Raw genomic sequence first — 19,013 nt, forward strand, 5'->3', positions numbered from 1 at the left:
CAGTTGGTTATGTAGCATAAAACGTTGGAGCTTCAAAGTGATTTCGAGTTTCTTGTCAATCATTGCATGACACTAAGTTTGCGGCGTCGATACCATGCTGATCATAACACTGTAGTACCCTATCCAGTCATACTTGGCCCGCCGAGCTACGTGATGAACAGCACTGTCTTACCAAAAAAAAAGGCGAACAGCCATACAGTAGAGCCTCTCACACATGCGGAGATAGTTCAACCGCATCGATAGCCGACGCGTCAGCATCCTTGCCCGGTGACCTATTCGTTTACAACTCACACATTACTACAGCTCCTCGCCGCGTGGTCTCGCATGCGTACCTCGATGACGGTATTGCGCATCTGCCAATGGCACGTTTCCGGAGATTTTGAATGACCAGGATCATGCACTTATATATAACAGCTAAGCTCACTCGCGTTGACAACAGCAGCATTATCACCCAGCCAGCACAACATGAAGATCTCTCACATCTGTCTCATTTTTGTTACGCTGCGTCATCAAACCGCCGCATTGCCTGGACTAGACAAACGAGAAGCCGACTTTGATAGCGTACGATTGCTATCACGCTTAGACCGACCAGATATTCAACCCAAAGGACAAGAGACTTCTCAGACTTACTTCCCTCAATCACCCCTTAGAGCACAATACGACGTCCGCTTCACAGACCACCTCCTCGACGATGCATCTCACCACCTCAACCTCATTGCTCTAGCGCAAAGCTACTTGATCTCCATGAACGATCTCGGGATTCCCACTTGGTTGATGCACGATACTCTTCTAAACTGGTATCGGGCTGGAGAGCTGGGCCAAGAACAGTCTCACGTTGATGTAATGGTTTCTCCGAAATCAATGGAATTCCTCGCGGAGTTCTGTAATATGACGGTTTACAGTCACAGACCGCAGCACTTCAAGAAGAAGAGGAATTATCTACTTGAAGTTAGTCCTTTTTACCAGGAGAGTCGTGGTGATGAAGTGGATGCTAGATGGATCGACACTCATACTGGGCTGTATATTGATGTCAAGACGTATCGGGACCACGGCACCACTGAGAAGTCGCGTGGGACCAATCGGTTGCAGGAGACTGTCTTTGAGGGCGTTGCCGCGAGGGTGCCGCGCAATCATGTTGAGATATTGATTGACGAGTATGGACAGGAAGCGGTTTCGCCTCGGCAGAACGGATGAAATGGCATCGATACACCAGGGATCCGACATCATGGTCCGGCTAAGGGAATGTGATGGAGAATGGAGTCTCATGAGACGGATCCATGGAAACAGTCGTCGGCTTCCTACGAGATGCGATCTAATAGACCTCCATCTATGTCTAATGCCCCGTGCGAAGACAATTCCTCCCTGGACCGGTCGCCACGCACTGTCTCTGCCTTTGGCAATCCTTTCAGTCAGCGCAGACAGTTGGCATCCGTAGCGGACAGGAGAAGATGCTTCCTTCCGGAGTGGCTGGCACACAATCGCCAGAGCACTGGTAAAGCTGTTAGCAGAGATCAGCCGCGAGGAGGATGAAAGTATTGTACAGTTTCATCCGCGCAGCATTTCTCGGCGGCAGCGAGGCCAAATGCCGAAAGGGCGACAGCAATGATGGCGAAGAAGCGCATGTTGTTGGTATATGTGTTGGTTATGTGGTTGAACCGATCGAAGATGGTGAAAGTGCATGGCAAACAGGCAGTTTGGACGTCTCTTATATTTCAACTCCCTGCTGCCATTGCTGAATCAGGAGCAGCTCCACCATTCCTGCGATCCTGTAACGTCCTTGCCGGTTAGGGCTGTTGGACAAGCTGGTAAAAGACCAACAGGTTGACAAGGAATGGCGCATCCTTCGACCCTCCGAGAACCTGATTTGGCTAGTCGGCCAACAGCATCCCTTCAATCGGCACAAATGTGAAGCTTTGGTGGATTCTGAAGAGGGCAGGAGAAGAGACTTCCTTGATGGATGGCTGGGACACAATTGCCTCTGCACTTGACAGCGAGTTAGACATATGCGTTGGCCAGAGACATCAAAGAACCCACGCGTGAGTCCATGCAGCATTTCTCGGCGGCAGTAAAGACAGAGGCCGAGAGTAAGACGGCCACTGTTTTGAAGAGTTGCATCGTTTCCGTGGTGCTCCAATTGTGTAGGAGAGTAGGAAAGCTGTCAGGTGGGACGTTGGCTCGTTCAGTTGAAGGATGCGATGAGATTCACCTTATTGTTGTTGTGGTCGCTGTTTTGTCAACTCCCTCTGAGATATGAAGACCATACGGCCTTGCCTGTAAGCCTGATCCATGGAAGTTGGCAACTGCTGATGGAGCGCATCGCATCACCTTCGTTCTTTCGCGAAGATAGATGTGAGAGTAGATACGAAGATCGTTGACGATTCTTGAGAAGATGTCTTCTGATTGGCTCGGTCAGCCCCGGCGCTAGCTGAGGTATGGAGATATGGTACAACCTGCCTGCTGCTCAAATCCGTCCAGTGGTGCGGAGAGACAGATTCCCTACAAAAGGGCGGAGAGAGCGGAAACCGCCATCTCTCTTCGCGTGCAACTACTTTCATTGGTTCGGGTGTGTCCGGCGCTAGCTAGAGTTCTGAAATTGTTTCTCTCCTCCCCACTCACAAGAACGTCCCAGTCTAGAGAGAGCGCGGGCAGGGCGGTATTCGACATCTCACCTTGCGTGTAATCACGTATCGCGATGGTATCAGCTCGGACAACTCCGCTGCTAGCTAAAATGAGGAGCAGGTCTTCCACTTTTAGATGAAAAAGATATCATTACTTGGAAATCTATCATTTGCACTGTTCTTGGAGAAGCCGTCGGATACCGGATAAATGATGCACTGTATCTCTTTCCAGACATCGTGTAGAGCTACTCCTAGGCCAGTATTCGTGGCAATCGCAAAACTGCTACAAAAGCGATGAAGTTGATGTCCAACGGCCGTCGACAATAAGGTAGGTACCTACCTAGTGCTGGGAGGAGGAAGTTGTGCAGAGGCAGCCATTGGAACTTAGCGCATCTTATGTCATCCAACTTTTTGAGATGTCCCGACTGTCGACTCATACCTAGTGTATGAACACAATAATCACTAGGTAGGAATACAGCTTCGCACACCCGCCTCCGTCGCAATTCCTCACAACCTACACATAACATGCCGGGAACACGAGGCCCAGTGCCGGTACCGGACAGCCGCGATCTCACTCTCACAATCCTCGAACAGCTCGAGACGACGGACCCGCTTCAATCAGATGAAGCATACCCTCAGATACCGCAGGCCGAGGTCAAGGCGGCACTCGATCGTCTGGCAAGCCGTGCCATGGTCGAGTACAAGAAGAACGATAGCGAACGAGTAAACTTGAGCAAAGAGGGTCAACAGATCTGCGATGAAGGTAGCCATGAGTACAAGGTGTGGGAAGCGGTGCAGAAGGCAGGTCGCCTGAGCTTGAAGGACCCGGCGCTATCAACACCCAACGCGAAGCTCGGTCAAGGTAATGCCTTCAAACTGCAATGGGTGAAGAAGGACGGCGATGCCTTGATCCCGCTCAAGGACACCGTTGTGGATGCTACACGGGAGACGCTCAAGTATGTCGCGGAATACCACACCGTGCCCGACCCGAGACAGCAAAAGGACTTCCAGAAGAGAAAATTGGTCACCACGGAGAAGATCATCACATATGAGATCCGCAAAGGTCCCAAGTGGGGTAAAGAGATCCCAGTCGAGGTTACGGATCTCACTGCAGAGATGGTCGAGGATGGCAGCTGGAAGACCGCAAACTTCAAGCCCTACAATTTCAACGCATTGGGAGCGGATCAAAAGTCTGGCGCACTACACCCGTTGAACAAAGTACGAGAGGAGTTCCGACGGATCTTCTTCGATTGGAACTTCATCGAGATGCCTACCGGCAGGTTCGTCGACACCGGTTTCTGGAACTTCGACGCTCTCTTCGTTCCACAGCAGCATCCCGCTCGTGACATGCAAGACACCTTCTACGTATCGGATCCAGCAGAAGCAGGTCCACCTGGACCTGATCGGCTGGCAGATGCTGCACTCGAGCAGATGGAAGCCAAGAGCCAGCTTTCTGCCGTTGAGAAGACTGAGTACTCCAAACTCGACTACGCCCAATACTATCAAGATGTCAAGGCTGTTCACCAGGATGGCAAATTCGATTCTGTGGGCTACCGCTACCCATACACCGACTCAGAAACTCGCAAACTTGTCCTACGAACACACACGACTGCCGTCTCGACATACTGCTTGCACCGACTAGCCGCCGACCCACGGCCAGTACGCTACTTCTCCATTGATCGCGTCTTTCGGAACGAGACCGTCGATGCCACCCATCTTGCAGAGTTTCACCAGATTGAGGGTGTCATTGCAGACTACGGTCTGACCCTTGGTGGTCTCCAGTCTTTCCTTGCCAAGTTCTTCGAGCAGCTCAACATCACCAACCTCCGTTTCAAGCCTGCATACAACCCCTACACCGAGCCCAGTATGGAAGTCTTCGGTTTCCACGGCGGACTGAACAAGTGGGTGGAGATTGGCAATTCGGGTATGTTCCGACCGGAAATGCTGCTTCCCATGGGCTTGCCAGCCGATCTCCGTGTCTATGGTTTTGGTCTGAGTTTGGAGAGACCGACCATGATCAAGTATGGTATCGACAATATTCGGGCATTGCTGGGTCACAAGGTGGACCTGAACATGATTGAGAACAACGCAGCTGTGCGTCTGGACAGGGAGGATTGATGATCGCGTTGGTTTAAAAGGCACGGAGGCGTATTATGAAGCTGCTACGGGAACATGACTGATTGCATGATGGCAATGAAGCTCCRGAGACGATGCTTCTGCCGATTGTCTTGCTGTGGCATAGAGTTGCACACATGTGCCCGCAAGCCCTTGACGAATAGAAGACGATGAATCCAATGCAATCTGCAAGAATCCATCGCACAGCGGTAAATCTCACAACAAGAACCATTGCCATGGTTGCTGCATTTGCATCCAATCATCGCTGCAGTGGAAGGAACACCAATTCAACTTTGTGAGATATAGATCTGTACATTCGGCTAATCGACTACCATCTCGGATCCGCAGTCAAATTGATTCTGGTCAAGTAGCCGCTGTCAACTAATTGCATGACATTCATCGGCATCAAGAACTGCACACCGAACCCCTGCTGCTCAAACCACCCTGCGATCAAACCACCCTGCACATGCAAGTTCCGACTGACCATATATACTCGATAGTTATACGGATACTTGGAACCAGCCTCGGAGTCCAGATTCGTCGGAGGCAACGATCTCTGGGCATACGGCGTCCCTGCAGGACTCATGTACGATCCATACTCGCTTCCGAATCTATCGAGGAATGTGCCGACTGGCAGTRTGAGATTTGAGATTGTTGGCTCGCCGGAACTTGCGAGTTGGTAGCCTTCGAAAGGTGGGTATGCAAATTCGCCCGTGGGAGATGTCCAGCTTGCTAGGAACTCGCCTGGACATAGGCCGCCGAAGCGATGGTAGGTGCTGTCGGTTCCGGCTATCCCAGACAGAGGCAGGCCAGTCGGCGCACTGACGGGTCCTAGGCGGGCGTCTCCGCAGACGTAGGGGGAGTCGCCGCCGGTGGAGTTGGTACCTGCGCAGTAATCTGGGCAACTAGCTGTGCTGAGAAGGTCGGGCTATCGTGAATGTGTTAGAGATGCTCCTCGGAGTTTGGCAGGTAACTAACGTCTTGGGTCGTACTCGTGTTCCCCAGTGGTGCTGCAACGGCTAGCGACGACAGCCACAGAATTTTGGTCGCTTTGGAGAATAGCATCTTGATCTTGCTATGATCTCAGCTACTGACAGGATTGGTTTGGTCGACTTGGCTTGACGAATGCTCCTTGAAGATGTCTGTCGAGGATTGTGTGCAATGGAAGGCTCAAGGACGAACAGGCTGAGGGCAATATATGTGGTCTATCATCTGTAGTCTGCCGTCACATGGGGCCAATGTTCCAAACTAATGTGGTACTAGCCCCTCTCTGATGGTATGTGCATTCAACAGATTGGGACGTTTGCATGCACTGATGCATTAGCTAGAATCTGTGCTTTACTACAGCATTCCATTGAGGTATGGGGTTGTTCGGGGAACAGTAAGAGACTGAACATGGTGGGAACGTGTCAAGACGTGTCCCACGTCGCCTTTTGCAGATTCAAATCAATCCCTCTCTTGTAGCTCGGCGAATTCACCATGATAGATGTTCACGAGTTTAGCTTTGACTCTGAACGTTCTTGGCCCGATTCGGCTACTCGGAAAAAGCGTGCATGAAGGATGAGCGCGGCGCGTGCCATCCGACTTCCATGCATCGACATCCACGGATCTTCAWCCAGCGTCTTCGCACCGCGGAGGTCGATCCTCTCGAACGGACCAGATTCTTGCCGGATTGTGGAGCCAGATAACGTGTGCAAAACGTCGAGACTCGAGAGAGTGGCGACGAGATCTCGCTACCGTCTTGGAACGAAGTGTGACGCCGATGGGATGAGACATTGCACGCCAACAAATGCAGCGAACATCGCGGAGCGCGTTTCGGCACTACCCATATGCAGATTCTCCTTGGACTTGGAGCAGAAAGCATGGAGAATACGGGATCTGCTGATCAATTGGAACATTCCCGACTCAGTGGAAGGGCTCCTTGAACTCCAGGGCCTCATCGCAGGCCATCGCCGGCGAATGACTTGCGCTTCGTCTGGCAGATCTTCCTCCATCCTCTACCGCCCAAGCGTCCTGCCATCCTGCTTCTCCAGGTAAAACTCTCCGCCGCCGTCCGCAGCACCAGTTCAAGTTCGAGAACCAAAATCCCACGGCGGGAATGCAGAAACCTATTGTAAAGTACGCTGACGACCACACCATCGCCCACGCGTAAGCGTACCAATCCGGATGCAGCTTGGCATAAATGACGCAGGTGAAGATGGGTGCTATACACACAGTCACTATACCTGCACAGCGCTGTGTTAGTCGATAGCACTTCCCACCGATACAGGAAGCAATTGGCGAGGGGAGCTTACCATGCACCATGAATCCAATGCCCGCGAGTCCCTCCACCCTGATTCTCTCCCGCCCAAAAGCAGATTTGTTCGTTGATCGCATCCATCTCAAGACCAGGWCAAGCCCCGACACTGCCGTTGACGCGTCGCTGATGGGTGATAAGAACACCACTATCATCGCAGACTTGTGATGGAATTGATCCAACACGACCACAGCCGTGATGCAGAACAGTGCCGTCCACAATGCGAAGAGGATCGGGCCGCTTCGAGTTTTCACCAATTGCGTCGGTAATAGGACACGCGTGCAGATCATTGCTTCGATGGCAAAATGCTGTATGAAGAACAGCACCTTGATTTGATCAAGTTTCAGATCCAACAGAAAGACTGCTGGTCCGACCGCGAGACTGAGGGCGAACAAAAAGGTAATGTAATRCAAGTCCAACAAGCGGTTTCGTGAAAATCCTCGCTGGAGAGTTGATGAGTTCAAGCTGTGGATCATGAAGGACCAAGAGACCTCGAACTTACCAGGAGTGCGCCAAGCCCGAAGACGATAAAGTGTTGTAAGAGTGCGGCAGACGTGAGGAGCAGAATGGAGTTGTAGAGCGATAAACTTCCCATCGCGAGGAGGTGTGGGTTTGTTGTCGCTGGCAGCAACTCGCGCGGTGGCGGTAGGGCGCTGGTATTCGAGGGTGGTACTGGTTGGGCCATCTTAGCGACGTGGGCAAGTATCCGTTCCGGCTTGCGCTCGTGAGTCTGTGTCTTTTGCAGGATGGACAGGATATATATGTCAAGCTAGTGGGCCAGTCGTTGGCGACCGGCTTGACCAAATCCTCTTGTTCGGATTTTGCGTCGCTGGCCTGTAAACCTTCCGGGCCGTGATTTACCCATCGACGAGGTTATAAATTCTATTTGGATACGGTGGACCTAGCAGCTCAAAACTTATGTCCAGTCTGACCAGGAAGGAAATTACGATTAGCCGATCAGAGCGCTGCCCGGCCGGTTCCTTTCTGGGATGATGGATTCCCTTCACTTGAGAGTTTATCCTTGACGCTAATTCCGGCCACGCGCTCTTGGCGCTATCACGGATCTCTGATCACCATGAACGTCACACCATCCAACACGCAAGCACCTGGTTTAGCCAAGGAAGCCTATCGTTCAATCAACTCCGCCTATGGAAATCTCCGTCGCAAGGTCTACAACCTCTAGGATGCGTACCAAAATGCTCCGGGGAGACTAAGAAGCCGGGTTTGTGTGGCTATGAGATGGATTTTGTCAGATTCCGGACTCTTTTCGCCAGATACAAGGACGACGGCCTATTCGTAAGCCAACTAGACACACAATCTATGTAATTTCCGTACTTCGAGGGGTGAGAAACCCCCTGGATGGCTGTTCCTGTGCGGGGATAAGCTTCTACAGTCATCTATCGCGCAGGCCATATGCTATGCAGTGATCACTGATACCAGGCTGTCATCGTAGGGAAGTCCCTAGCCACTGGAAGAATGGCTCATCAATCGCCACTCCGCGCGGATTCGGCTGCCATTGCTAGCTCGAATACCACGTTTTCGCCCGGCCTCTACGGCCATGGTTCTTGAAATTGGAGATGCAATGGTCTCTACGATCCCGCTGTCACTAATTTTGGACTTTCACCCCGGTGCTGCTACATTATTCTCGCACATATAGGACTGGACGGGAAGCGTGCTCTACAAAAAAAAAAGAAATCAAAATAATCCTCTATCCCAACCGCTGCAAGTCCGAATGCAGTTCTTAAGCAAAGACATGATACGATTCAGCCAACACCCCTCGACCAGGACTGAGTTCTCGAAACCAGGCAGTGTGGCAGTCTCTAAGATGATCAGCTGTCCATTTGTGATCGAGAGCTCCGCTGCATCTACAAATGACAGTCTCTCGGCGGAGAGGTTTGACTCAGCTCAACCTTCGGTCTCGGAATACGACGTACACCAGCCTGGAGCCTTGGAGTCAGACAAAGCCGATGCCAAAAGGAATGAGAGTGGTTTGACTGCACACTGGCTCCCCAAACATTCCATTCCGGCCTCCATCAATGTCGATGCATTTGCTCTACACCTACCAGACACTACCGCACCCGTCACCGTTGGGAACGCTCCTGCACTCGATATCGCTCCACTCTCAAAGGAGCATTTTCTCGCCTTCCCGATGCCGAAAGATTTACCTGCTGCCAAAAGCTACAGCTGGACAATAGAGACCGCAACGAAGGAAGTCAAGACTCTTCGCAAAGCGTTTCCGCAGGTGTATGATGCGAATCATTTACTTGCAATGTGCGCATGGTTTCATCTCTTCTGCTTCTTTGACGATGTGACCGAGAAGATGCCCGCAAAAGAGGCGAGGATGGCCATGAAACAATGTATGCACCTCCTGGAAGTGTCCTGCCAAACCAAAGCGAGCCCGCGAAAGCTCACTCCTGTCCTTGGTCCATTACAACGTGCCAAGGTCCAATACTTGTTATGGTCGTCCAGTCGCTCCCCATCTGGTGGTCTCGCGGCCGGTGTCACGTATTTGTTCGTCCAGCAGGCCCAGCGTTTGCTTGGAGCGGAGGCACTGCAGAGGGTGGCTCGAAAAATCCTCGACATTTTCAGGGGATACCATTGTGAAATTTCATGCAGAGAAAACATCGATAACCTCACCGTGGACGAATACTCACAGTCACGGGCAGCGACGATGGGCTTGTCGCCTTTCATGGAGATTCTTCGAGACTGTTTTTTCACTGCACAGGAAACACAATTGGCTGAACAGGCCTCGTACGCTCTAGAGACTTATGTCACCTCGGCCGTTGGGATTCAGAACGATCTCGTGGGTCTGGCGAACGATCATACGAATGGAGACCAGATGAACTACATCTTGCTTCGAGCAGAGCGAGAGTCACTAAGTATAGGACAGGCATTGGTAGCGGCAATAGAATTGCACAACACAATCGTGCTGCAGGCAGCGGAGGAGAGGCGAAAGATTGGGCGAGCATTGCCTGATGGCTGGCAAGGAACCGGCAACATGCGAATCTACGCGGATTGCATGGTCGGATTCATGACGACSCACTTCTTGTGGGCATCGAGCGCGAAGCGCTATGTTCCTGGTTGTGAGTCTCCAACATGATATAATGAAGCAACCTTGCAGCACGGAGATCTACTCTCAAAGACGGTACCACGTGCAATCGATAACTTGGCCAATGACCTTGGTGGTGCATAGCCTACGATCTCGATCTCGATGGAGGCGATTCCTATCAAGCGGATCGAGTTAAAGACGATGTGAGAATCAACTGCCTCATCGACTGCGAATCAGGTGACTTTTGCTGAGAGTCTTTGCCAATCTGCCGTCTTACAGGGTGCTCCGTGGTATTCAGGAACATCCTGTCAGATACAAGGACTGCGGATCCCTCCGGCGGCCGGGGCAGTGCAGGAGTACATAAACGTAGTAAGATTCATCTTCTCAGGGGCTAGGAAGCCCACCACGTGGATATCCCTGGCTGCTAATGTAGAGTCTCCTGGTACCCTGTAGCATTTCTCTCCGATGGTCGAGGATGGAATGGAAGCCCGACAGGCTGCCCACGGTGAAATCGATGACTACGTTGGCGGATTAGTAGCTTTGTGAACAGAGCCAAGTAGGGACAATCTAGGCAGCCACCCTATGGTCTTCTGTAGCAGCAACCACTATGGCCGAATACGAGGCTGTCCGAGGCTGACGCACCTGTACGATAATCACAATGTCAATGAGGACGTGCGCGGGCGGGTCCATGTCTCTCTTACGGTCGCATGTGATAGCCGTCTAAAGTGAATCTTCAGAACGCATTAAGAAGCGTTCATTCGATATTCAGTTGGCCTGCGTACGCTAGCACTTAGCTCTGCTACCCCCTACAACAGCAACAGTACCACCCCTTCAGTTCGAGCGGCCWGTGCTTTGTCTAATGGCGTATTAATACGCTGCATAAGGAAAGTAGTTCTAAGAGCGTATAGATAATAGAGTCGCAATTGATAGAATCATTCGAAAAACACCACATATTCACTCACCTGTGTAAAAGCATGCCTCAACTTAATATCGCATCAAGGATGGTATCTGTAGAGAGGAAAACGTCTCTTGTTCACGCAGGCAGCGCGGCGATCATCCGTTTTACTTCCTGGACGATGATCACAGGTGAAATAGAAATGCACCTTGATGGAACATCTTGACTTCACGTCGCTCATTTCACTCGACATCGAAGTTATCCTTCATGGTTCTCTTTCGTTTTATTTCATTCGTAATATCATCTATAGCTAGGCCATATGKGTGTGTGCGCAACTACATTCAACCCTTTCTCGTGAATCTCTACAAGAAGTGCTCGTTTACCAGACTGATTCTGTAGCGGGCCTTGCCAGCCTCAAAGTCCACAATCGCCTTGTTGGCCTCCTTCATGGAGTACTTGTTGATCCAAGGCTTGACGTTCTTCTCGGCGGTGAACTTCAACATCTCCTCGATCTGGGCTGGTGGGCCAATCATGCTACCCCCGAACTTGACACCCTTGGCGATGAAAGCGAAAGCGTTCATGTCGGGAAGTTTGTCCTCTGGAGCACCGACCTGGATGAAGGTTCCCTTCACGCGGAGCAGCTGGAGGTATTGCATGAGAGGCATCGATGGGCTAGACACCGTGCAGATGATCAAGTCGAGCGAACGGGAGTGCTTCTTGGCCCAGTCCTTGTCCTCCTCGGTCGCGATGTACTCATCAGCTCCCATCTTCAGGACATCCTCCCTCTTGTCGTTGCGGCGTGAGATACCAACAACTTTGTCGGCTCCAAGGGCTTTCGCGTAGAGAACACCGAAATGTCCCAAACCTCCGACTCCGATAATACCGACCTGGAGAAGTGTCAGTCTACAAGGTTTCGGAAGTTTGACCAAGTAATGCATGCAAACCTTCTTGCCTGGACCGCAGTCGTTGTTCTTCAATGGACTATAGACCGTAATGCCTCCACAAAGCATGGGAGCGGCATCAGCRCTGTCGATTCCCTCTGGGATCTTGAACACGAAGTGACTTGGTGCACGGTGGTAGTCGGCGTATCCTCCGTACGAAGTAGAGCCGTCCGGGTACTTGCCGGCGAAGGTGTTGGTAGTCTGCGTGCAGTGGTTCTCCAGGCCGGAAGAACACTCCTCACAGTCTGGCTTCAAGCAACTGAGATTCTGGGCGCCAACTCCAACGCGATCGCCGACCTTGATACCCTTCTCGACCTTGGAGCCGACACGGACGGCCTTGCCTATAGAGCCAAATCAGTTCCCATCTTTGGAGGTAAAATCTTGCACTCAAAGTTCTTACCAACGATTTCGTGGCCTACACAAACTCTGCGAACGAAGACACGTCAGCTTCATATACAATCGAGAGCGTCTTCAAGTGCTTACGGGTAGGGGGTTGGTCCCCATCCGGAGCGAAGAGTGTGCAAGTCGGAACCACAGATACCAGAGTGAGTAATTTGGATATCGACATCGGTCTCCTCAAAAGGCTTGCGGTCATCGGGGAACTCTTGCCAGACCTTTGCAGCAGTGATATCAGCAAGAGAGGAACAAGCAAGAGCCAATACCGGACATGTTTCATACCATGTTGCCCTTGGCAGACTCCTTGTCAATGCCCATCCATCCTGCGAACTTGTAGTCTTCTTTGGCGGCCATTTTGATCGCTCTTGTGGTTGTATAAGTTATTGTTGAGGTGGGAAAAGCCCATGGTGGGGCGGAATTCTGTCCCTCCTAATAAACAATGCCAAAACACTTGCGTCATGATCGGAGCTCCGCATGGTGTTCTAGTCGTGTAAGTGTCTAGGTTTTACCATTCTCTAAGTCCTAACGCCGTCGACGATGACATGGCTCGCATGATAGCATCGCACTGGAATGCTTTGTTAGTCCCATGGGTATCCACATCTCCTGGGGGTAGTTCGAGACGCATTGGATATGTTTCCGCTTAGGCGAAAGTCTCAGACCAGGTGAAAAATGAACGAGGGGGCACAGAATATACCATTGTCCTCACATCTGTCACTGAAGGATATGGCAGAAGATGGTGAAGTAAGCGGATTGGAATCATATACAACATATAATCTCAGCCGAGTGCACTCCCTTCAATATTGACTCTGCTCTACGTCGACGTTTGATTGGCACGAAGAACCTCTTCGCCCAAGGGCAAATGAGCACGGTCGCAAGATGTCTTTGCGAGTGATATCAGCGGATATTCACTCCGGCGTGGTAGGATGCTGCATCCATGTAAATCATGGTAAGCGGCTTGAGCAGGACTATGCTTGGGCCTCGACCAATCTCGGAGCTTGCTTTGCCAGACTCAAGGTCGACATTGCATGTCCCAGACTGAGGAGACGCAGCTCATCTTCGATCTCTCGCTGTTTCAAGGACGGTCCCCACAACAGTCGTTTGTTGGCGTTCTCAACCAAGGATTGGAGAGCTGTGACGATGGGTACGTCTCTCTTAACCCACGCATCGATCTCGACTGTCTCTAGGGCAGGCACTTGTTCCATTATGCCTGCCAGTAGATCGACACAGAACCATTTGTACGTCTCTTCCGTCGCACCGGACCCACGAAACCCATTGAAGAAGCTATCACTCGGGTCACACTCTACAAGTATCTTCAGATTCCTCAGGTTCTTGCAGTCCATCAAGCCCAGCGTAGGCTGGACATTTTGACAGCGGGGTGGTCGGCTCCATCCAGGTCCGAGTCGTAGCTCGACTGTGTTGATGGCCTCGCGGTATCGAACGGGCAGACGTGCTAGCAGTGGCTTCTTGGTGTTGAAGAATCGACCGGCGGGAGCCGGAAAGAGGCGAATGGGCTGAGCGTAGAAGACTCGATATGCCTCTTCGTGCATTCGGTGACTGACGAGGAAGAGGGCGAAGCGTGGGTAGACTACACGCCAGTTGTCCGAGTCTGTGATGCATGACGTTAGCGATGCCACTCCCCTGGTGTGACCATGTGGGAACAAGCTCACGCAAGTCGAGCGGTTCCGGCATGAGCAAAACCAGCTCATATACGCGGAGTCTGAGCTCGGCCGGGAGGTCCATGAAACGGAATGGTTGCCTCGGTGTTGGCGAGCTTGCTCTTGACGGGAAGCGCGAAGACACTGTGGACGAGACAACGCTCGTAGCATTGGATTCGGTCTTGCCTGTTGTTTTCCCCGCTGGTCGACGCTGTTTCGCCATTGCAGCGTGTGCTGTTTGGAGCGGGGGCACTGGCTTGAATTGTGTTGTTTGGACGCACGATTGCAGCAGCAATGATGTCCGGATTGTTCAAGTCATTCTGCTCGTGTGGCCCACGCAGCGCCTATGCAGACATCGTGTGGACGATGGCCGCGGCGTCGGTGAGGGAGCTGTGGTTGTTTGGTCTGGGGCGGATCGGGGTCGGGTGGCGGGCGGAGGACATGGGAGATTTGTAGGTAGAGCGGAGCCGGTCAAGTCGGGCGGGGTGGATCGCTTGGGTGGCAGTGGCAGTGGTCAAAAGCGGAGTAAAGTGAGATGGAGGTAAAGTATCTATTCGAGGTATATAAGGTAAGAGCACGCGGTCACATGCGCAGAGCAGAGCAAGAGCAGCTGTCTGACTCTTGAGTGAGGCTTGTTGCCGTCCTTACGGAGATCGATAAATCAGTGCGGTTAAGCTCGTATCAATTTCTTGGAGGAGGTATTTGATCTGACCGGCATGTTCAACAGACCTAACATCATACGATAGATCGTCTAAATTTCTGAAGCCGGAGTGTTGAAGGAGAAAATGGAAGAGATCGTATAAGCACAGGTATATACCCGCCAGATGGGTTGTCAAAAAATCTGGTTCGCCGCGACTTCAGACCCCCACCTGAACATCACTTCTTTCGCTGCGCTTGCCGCTTGGCTGGACAAACATCAACTCGCGGCGGTCTAGCCATGGAGTTCTCAATCGAAGTGGGCGGCGAGGCCAATCCGCTCACCGAGACCAACATTGTACGAACGCTGCAATCGGCCTCGTCTTCAGATCCACAACAGATTCAAACCGGAACCAAACAGCTGAGCCAGTGGGAAAAATCGCCAAGCTACTATGTGCACCTTCAAAGCGCATACATCGATACGAGACTGCCTGAAGAAGTGCGATTCTTAGCCATCATCGCGCTCAAAAATGGAGTCGACAAGTATTGGCGAAAGACGGCGACCAAGTAAGTCTACCATCAAGTCAGCTGTGAAGTGTTGCACTAGAACTTGCAACTTGCATACAATTTGTGCTTGGAACCACCCCTGGCGACGTACCACAAGATGATCGATAGCATTGTTGAGCTTCTTCATGTGACACAAGAAATCTTCAGTGATCAACGACTCTTGCACGGSATTGGATGCAATTGCGGCGATTGGATCCTGCAAACCATGCATGCTATAAATGTAGGACATCCTTCACTAACGAACATTCTCATTGTACAGTGCGGTGTCGAAAGAAGACAAGCAAGTTATTCGATCTCGATTGGTGGGCAGTCTCTTGKGGGAGGTGAAAGACAATCTGGCTCGACAAAATGCCCTCTTCATTGCCAAAATCGCTAGATACGAGTTTCCAAATGACTGGCCGGGAGTATGCTTTCCCTGTACACCTGATCTCGATCTTCGACGATGCTGCTGCCTTGAGTGAACTTCATATGCTAACGTTGTACAGGCGATTTCAGATTTCCTTGGTGTCCTGCAAACCTCAGACCCGCTGCATGTCAAAAGAGCACTTCTTGCACTTTTGAACATCGTCAAGGAACTCTCGACTGCCAGGCTACAACTCAGTCGCCGTCAGCTACAAGCCGCAGCTCCTGAGATCATTTCGGTCGTTGGTGGTCTATACGCGCGCGCAGTGGAAAGGTGGCGCAACGGAGAACTGGAACAGATGGAGTTGAGTATCATCGCTGTTGAACTGGCAGGGCGACTGCTTATTGCCGGGTATGATCACCCGAACCGAGATGCCACGGCAGCATCGTTCTGGGGCCTCACGATCGATCACCTCGCTGCGTTCATCCCACTACTAAACAGCATCAACCCAGAAGTAAGTCAGATCGAACGGGGACTACAAAGTTGGATGCTCTTGTCGGTGAAGTGCTGATGAATCTGCCCAGATGCAAAACCACGAGATGCTGTTCAGCCAAGTGGGAGGTCACATTGTGCAGCTCGCCAAACTTCACAACGAAATGTCCAAGACCCACCCCGCAGCTTTCGTATTGCTGCCAAACTCGCTTGAGCTTTCGCTATCTTACTGGAGTTTGATCAAAGAGGTTGGGAAAGACTTCGGCTCTAAGGAAGCTGTCTCGTTTGACCAGCAATCTCGTGGCGGCTTCCTTGCCGATAAGAAGCAGCTTTCAGAGACGATCGCTCTCAAAGGACTGCTCATCATCCGTGCGTGCGTCAAAATGGTCCACAATCCAGCGCTGAACTTCAAGACCAGAACTCCGGAAGACAAAGAGGAGAAGACGCAGGCCACCAAGAGCGTGCGAGAGAATATACTAACAGAGGCGTTCATCCGCGAGGCTATGAATGTTCTCGTGACGCAATTCTTCGTTTTCAAGGCCAGCGATTTGCACGAATGGCTTGAAGAACCTGAGGAGTGGGAGAAGCGCGAAGAAGGAGAGGGCGAAGACTGGGAGTTCTCCGTTCGCTCCTGCTCGGAGAAGCTCTTCCTCGACCTGGCCATCAACTACAAGGAGATTGTTGTCGAGCCACTGCTTAGTGTCTTCTACTCCGTGGCAAAAGTCGAATATGAAGACATTATGTTCAAGGATTCGGTGTACACGGCGATTGGGTTGGCTGCACCGGTCATTCACGAACACGTTGACTTCGACGCCTTCATACGGGATGTTCTCGTGGGTGATGTGCAAAAGGAAAAGCCTGGATACTACATCCTACGGCGAAGAGTGACCATTCTGCTGGGCCAATGGTGCACTGTGAAGATTTCACAGGCTGCTCGGCCAATTGTTTACCAGATCTTCCAACATCTTCTCAACCCGGACGACGCCCTCAACGATGAGGTTGTCCGAATTTCAGCTGGCAGACAGCTGGCCCATGTCGCCAACGACTGGGACTTTGAAGCCGAGCAGTTTCTGCCGTACGCTGAAACGATACTCACTCATCTGATGCAGCTCATTCAGTCTGTTGAGTCAACAGAGACTAAACTGACAATGCTCAACACTATTAGTATTATGGTTGAGAGATTGGACTCGCACATTACACCTTTCGCCGAGCGTATTGTCAACCTTCTGCCACCTCTGTGGGAGCAGTCTGGGGAGGAGCACATGATGAAGACGGCACTTCTCACAATCCTTACAAGGCTGGTGAATGCCATGAAGGAGAAATCGCTCCCGATGCACTCGATGGTATATCCAATCATCCAGGGTGCTGTTGAGGCGGATTCCAAGACACAGCTGTATCTGCTTGAGGATGCTCTTGAGCTGTGGGGTGCGATTCTGCAACAGACGCCTTCGGAAGCTGCATCTTCTGGGCTGCTTGACCTCGTGCCTTTCTTGAATCAGATTTTTGAATTCGCTTCAGAGAGCCTGCACAAGTCGTTGGATATCACCGAATCATACCTCATACTCTCTCCGCAATACATGCTATCAGCTGCTGTGAGAGGACCTTTATTGGTGGCACTTTCAGATCTGCTCGCAACTCTTGGACCAACCTCGAATGGCACAGTTTGTAATCTGGTGGAAACGATGCTACGGATTTCTACACAACCAGAAGTGGCGGTCAATCTACCTCTTGGGGAATTCAACAATGCGACAGCCTCCCTCATCATCGACCTTGCAAGAACGAGGGATTCAGCAGGCGATGTCGGATTCTTCCCAAAGCTCCTCCGTGGTCTTCGAGGGAGTTATATCGCTCACTGTACCACCGGCCCACTTGCAAAGGACCCTCCAGTGGATGGGATCGTCGAGACTGACTACTTTGCCATTCTCGCGCGAGCAATTACCGGCTCCCTGGACGGCTTCTTCCGTGCTGTGAGGGAGTCTTCAAACGGAGAGCAGCTGGAGGTGACGATGGAGTGGCTTCTCGAGGAGTGGTTCTCCCATTTTGAGACCATTGGCAGCCCTTCTCGACGCAAGCTTATGTGCATAGCGTTAACGAAGTTGCTGGAGACGAATCAGCCCTTTATCCTCCTCAGCCTACAATCACTCATGTCCATGTGGACAGATGTGGTGAGCGAGTTGAGAGRGGACGAGGCAGATACCAAAGGCGACTCGCTCGTATATGCTGAGGTGGCAGGTGAGACGTCCGAAGCGCCCGAGGATACAAGACGCCGGGTCTTGACTTTGACGGATGAGGTTCACACGATCGACGTGACGGACTTTATCAAGCATCATCTGCAGCAGGTTATTGAGGCTTCCGGGGGCTGGGAGCAGTTTCAAGAGCAGTGGTTGGGGAATGTGGATAAGGAAGTCGTTGAGGGTTTCTCTAAGCTGGGGATCATGTAGAGGGTACTTTGCGGACTCTCTGGTAAATTGTGTGTACACATCAGCTGCAGACGATATTGTAGATGCTCCGCGATGCAGTGAGGCGCACGTCCACTCTCCGACTTTGCATGTAGCTGTTCGAAGTGAAACATCCTCAATCGATAGGCCCGTGGCATAGGGTACTCAATTGAAAAATTACGGCTCGATGGACCGCAAATTTGCAGGATTCACTGGCTATTTCGGTCGGAAGTAGTACGTAATGAGTCTTCTGTTGAACAGTTTCTATATGGTAACCGTTCCTCTCGACGATAGAATCCGAGCAACGCACTTCACGAAGTGAGTCCCCACGTCCTGGACAGGCCACATCGAGCCGCACCGCGCCTACTGTACAACAGACTGCATGTATTTGCTCGGAAACAGGACAGCTACATGACCATCGTCGTCTTAGAGTGTAAGAAAGAATGAAAGGTCATCGTGGCCGTCTATTACTCTACCCAAACCCTAACCCTCGAAGTTCTGCGAACCCATGTAAGCGATGAGCCGACCACCTACTTTCGTTCATTGTCGATATGTACTGATTCTAGCTCAAG

At 51.6% G+C, this 19,013-nt stretch overlaps 8 protein-coding genes; 4 read left to right on the top strand and 4 right to left on the bottom strand.

Annotated features, from left to right (window-relative positions):
* Positions 1 to 465: 465 nt before the first annotated feature.
* RCC_08133 (uncharacterized protein) lies at positions 466 to 1,194 on the top strand (the record flags this gene model as incomplete). The annotated part of the gene is made up of 1 exon (XM_023773385.1): positions 466 to 1,194. One exon carries the CDS (start codon positions 466 to 468, stop codon positions 1,192 to 1,194), a length of 729 nt encoding a protein of 242 aa, XP_023629153.1.
* A 1,949-nt stretch (positions 1,195 to 3,143) lies between these two features.
* Positions 3,144 to 4,736, top strand: RCC_08134 (probable phenylalanyl-tRNA synthetase beta chain cytoplasmic; the record flags this gene model as incomplete). Its single annotated transcript, XM_023773386.1, has 1 exon — positions 3,144 to 4,736. The coding sequence occupies one exon, from the start codon at positions 3,144 to 3,146 to the stop codon at positions 4,734 to 4,736; it is 1,593 nt and encodes a 530-aa protein (XP_023629154.1).
* Positions 4,737 to 5,061: 325 nt separating this feature from the next.
* On the bottom strand, positions 5,062 to 5,798 carry RCC_08135 (uncharacterized protein; the record flags this gene model as incomplete). XM_023773387.1 has 2 exons in its annotated part: positions 5,062 to 5,661; positions 5,712 to 5,798. 2 exons carry the CDS (start codon positions 5,796 to 5,798, stop codon positions 5,062 to 5,064), a joined length of 687 nt encoding a protein of 228 aa, XP_023629155.1.
* An 840-nt stretch (positions 5,799 to 6,638) lies between these two features.
* On the bottom strand, positions 6,639 to 7,714 carry RCC_08136 (uncharacterized protein; the record flags this gene model as incomplete). XM_023773388.1 has 3 exons in its annotated part: positions 6,639 to 6,958; positions 7,028 to 7,472; positions 7,532 to 7,714. The coding sequence occupies 3 exons, from the start codon at positions 7,712 to 7,714 to the stop codon at positions 6,639 to 6,641; spliced, it is 948 nt and encodes a 315-aa protein (XP_023629156.1).
* Positions 7,715 to 8,761: 1,047 nt separating this feature from the next.
* RCC_08137 (uncharacterized protein) lies at positions 8,762 to 10,129 on the top strand (the record flags this gene model as incomplete). The annotated part of the gene is made up of 1 exon (XM_023773389.1): positions 8,762 to 10,129. One exon carries the CDS (start codon positions 8,762 to 8,764, stop codon positions 10,127 to 10,129), a length of 1,368 nt encoding a protein of 455 aa, XP_023629157.1.
* A 1,206-nt stretch (positions 10,130 to 11,335) lies between these two features.
* RCC_08138 (probable alcohol dehydrogenase, class V) lies at positions 11,336 to 12,664 on the bottom strand (the record flags this gene model as incomplete). XM_023773390.1 has 5 exons in its annotated part: positions 11,336 to 11,860; positions 11,918 to 12,255; positions 12,315 to 12,340; positions 12,398 to 12,528; positions 12,593 to 12,664. 5 exons carry the CDS (start codon positions 12,662 to 12,664, stop codon positions 11,336 to 11,338), a joined length of 1,092 nt encoding a protein of 363 aa, XP_023629158.1.
* Positions 12,665 to 13,275: 611 nt separating this feature from the next.
* RCC_08139 (uncharacterized protein) lies at positions 13,276 to 14,188 on the bottom strand (the record flags this gene model as incomplete). XM_023773391.1 has 2 exons in its annotated part: positions 13,276 to 13,916; positions 13,978 to 14,188. The coding sequence occupies 2 exons, from the start codon at positions 14,186 to 14,188 to the stop codon at positions 13,276 to 13,278; spliced, it is 852 nt and encodes a 283-aa protein (XP_023629159.1).
* Positions 14,189 to 14,902: 714 nt separating this feature from the next.
* On the top strand, positions 14,903 to 18,444 carry RCC_08140 (related to nuclear transport receptor KAP120 (importin beta superfamily); the record flags this gene model as incomplete). XM_023773392.1 has 4 exons in its annotated part: positions 14,903 to 15,168; positions 15,428 to 15,572; positions 15,654 to 16,025; positions 16,096 to 18,444. The coding sequence occupies 4 exons, from the start codon at positions 14,903 to 14,905 to the stop codon at positions 18,442 to 18,444; spliced, it is 3,132 nt and encodes a 1,043-aa protein (XP_023629160.1).
* Positions 18,445 to 19,013: the final 569 nt, after the last annotated feature.

The sequence above is a fragment of the Ramularia collo-cygni genome (genome assembly GCF_900074925.1).
Source record: "Ramularia collo-cygni strain URUG2 genome assembly, contig: RCC_scaffold13, whole genome shotgun sequence".
In the NCBI taxonomy this organism is placed as follows: domain Eukaryota; kingdom Fungi; phylum Ascomycota; class Dothideomycetes; order Mycosphaerellales; family Mycosphaerellaceae; genus Ramularia; species Ramularia collo-cygni.